Source organism: Phaethon lepturus, unplaced genomic scaffold (assembly GCF_000687285.1).
Source record: "Phaethon lepturus isolate BGI_N335 unplaced genomic scaffold, ASM68728v1 scaffold34522, whole genome shotgun sequence".
NCBI classification, from domain to species: Eukaryota; Metazoa; Chordata; class Aves; order Phaethontiformes; family Phaethontidae; genus Phaethon; species Phaethon lepturus.
In genome coordinates this window covers 901-2668 of record NW_010524656.1, presented here as the reverse complement: position 1 = coordinate 2668, position 1768 = coordinate 901, and the positions used below count along the sequence as shown (strand labels likewise).

Genomic DNA, 1768 nt, shown 5'->3' with positions numbered 1-1768 from the left:
CATGGCAGGCGGTGGGGCCAGGACCCCCTGCACTGGCCGTGCACTGGGCTTGCTGTCCCTGGTGCCACTCCAGCGCCCCGGGGAGGGGCTGCAGCGATGATGGCGGGCCAGTGCGGGAGTGATGGGGGCACTATGCAGCCAGGACAAGGGTGAAGGAGCCCCCAGACCCCATCTGCCTCCAGCTCTGGTGCCTGCTCCCCCTTCCTGTAGCCATCAGCCGAAGTAGGGGTTGTCATGCTGGAAGTTGTAGTCAGGGCAGACCTTCTGGACCAGCTTGTAGTCGATGCTGAGGAAGGAGATGAAGATGCAAATGACCTTGAAGGGCTTGGCGCAGAGCCAGGCGGCATGGCTCTGCGTGTGCTCGGTGAAGCACACCTTGGAGGGATCGTACAGGCAGGGCTTATTCTTCCGTGCCCGGTTGGTCTTCTCATACTCCACGTGGCAGTTGAGGGCCTTGGCCGGGTGCCCCTCGGGCAGGGTGCTCTGCTGGGGGGGCAGGCGGGGAAGTGGTGGGGGGGGCCGCGCCCGCACCTCAAAACCGACCGCCTTGGAGGGAGGCACGATGCTGACCGAGACGTTGCCTAGGCTGGAGGAGTTGTGGCGGAAGTAGACACTGAAGGTCCCGTTGATGTGGTCGACGATCTTCCCTGTCACCAACAGGCTGAACTTCAGCGTCTTGATGTTGAAGTAGAAGTCGCCCCAGCCAAAGATCTTCTTGGTGCGGCCAGACTTGAGTGAGGGCTTGCGCCGGGCATGGGGGCTTGGCAGCTCCCCAGCTGTCTGGTTCTTCTGCCAGTCCCAGGGGCTCCGTGCGGCACCCGAGGGTGTCCTTGCGCCCTGGGGGGGCTCAGCTGGAATGAGCCGCCCAGGGTCAAGCACTGGGGGCTTCAGGGTACCGTAGGGGACATCCTTGAGGAGGCCGGAGGTGCCCAGCTCCAAGTAGCCCAGGGTCTTGGTGATGTGGCCCCCAGCACACACCGTCTGGGAAAGAGGGCAGAGACTGCAAAAGCTGTGCCTGTGGCTCCCTGGCTCATCCTCCCGCCTGCTACCCCTCACTCATCCTGCTGCCTGTCCCCATGCACCCTTCTGTGTCTGTGTACCCTCCTGCACCCCTGCATCCCTTCTGTGGCCACGCGCCCCTCTGGCACCACATGTCCCTTCTGCACCGTGCCCCCATCCACTGTTCCTGCAGCCATGCCCAGAGCTGAGCATGGCTGCACCCTGCCCATGCCACCCCTAACCCCTTCTCAGCCCCACACAGGTCTGTCCAAGACACACCCCAGGAGTTAGGGCTGCTTCTCCAGCATCACCCATGTCCCTGTGATGGGAAGAAGTAGGACAATTGACAACTGCCTGCCCCACCATAGTTGAGGCCTATTAAAATGCAGGGGGGTGAGGGGCAGCAGCACGTACAGAGAGGGGGAGGCATCGGAGCCCCACACCGCCTGCCAGGGAAGCCTAATTGCATTACCCAGTGCCTCTGATCTGCAGCTGAAATTACAGAGACCCCCGCCAGGCTGCACGGCAGCCGCTCCACCCTCCAGGATAATTGCACGGGGTGGACACAGCTAAATGGTGGGGTGCATTGTGTGCAGAAGGGGGCCCACACGGAACTAGCAGGGACCCCTTGCTTTTCTGGCAGGGGGAAGGGGCTGGGGTCACCTTGTATTCTGACAAGGGAGGGAATTTGCAGAAAAAGCAGGGAAGATGGGCAGTGGAAGGGGAGGAAAACACCAGACAGCTGCAAGGTCCCTGCACTGGTACAAGG

The 1768-nt window shown here is 62.2% G+C and overlaps 1 protein-coding gene across 1 annotated transcript; it reads right to left on the bottom strand.

Moving 5' to 3' along the window:
* Positions 1-213: 213 nt before the first annotated feature.
* On the bottom strand, positions 214-981 carry NXPH4 (neurexophilin 4; the record flags this gene model as incomplete). Its single annotated transcript, XM_010282518.1, has 2 exons — positions 214-486; positions 526-981. Coding segments are annotated over 2 exons (729 nt in total), but the record flags the coding sequence as incomplete, so codon positions are not given.
* Between the last annotated feature and the right edge of the window lie 787 nt (positions 982-1768).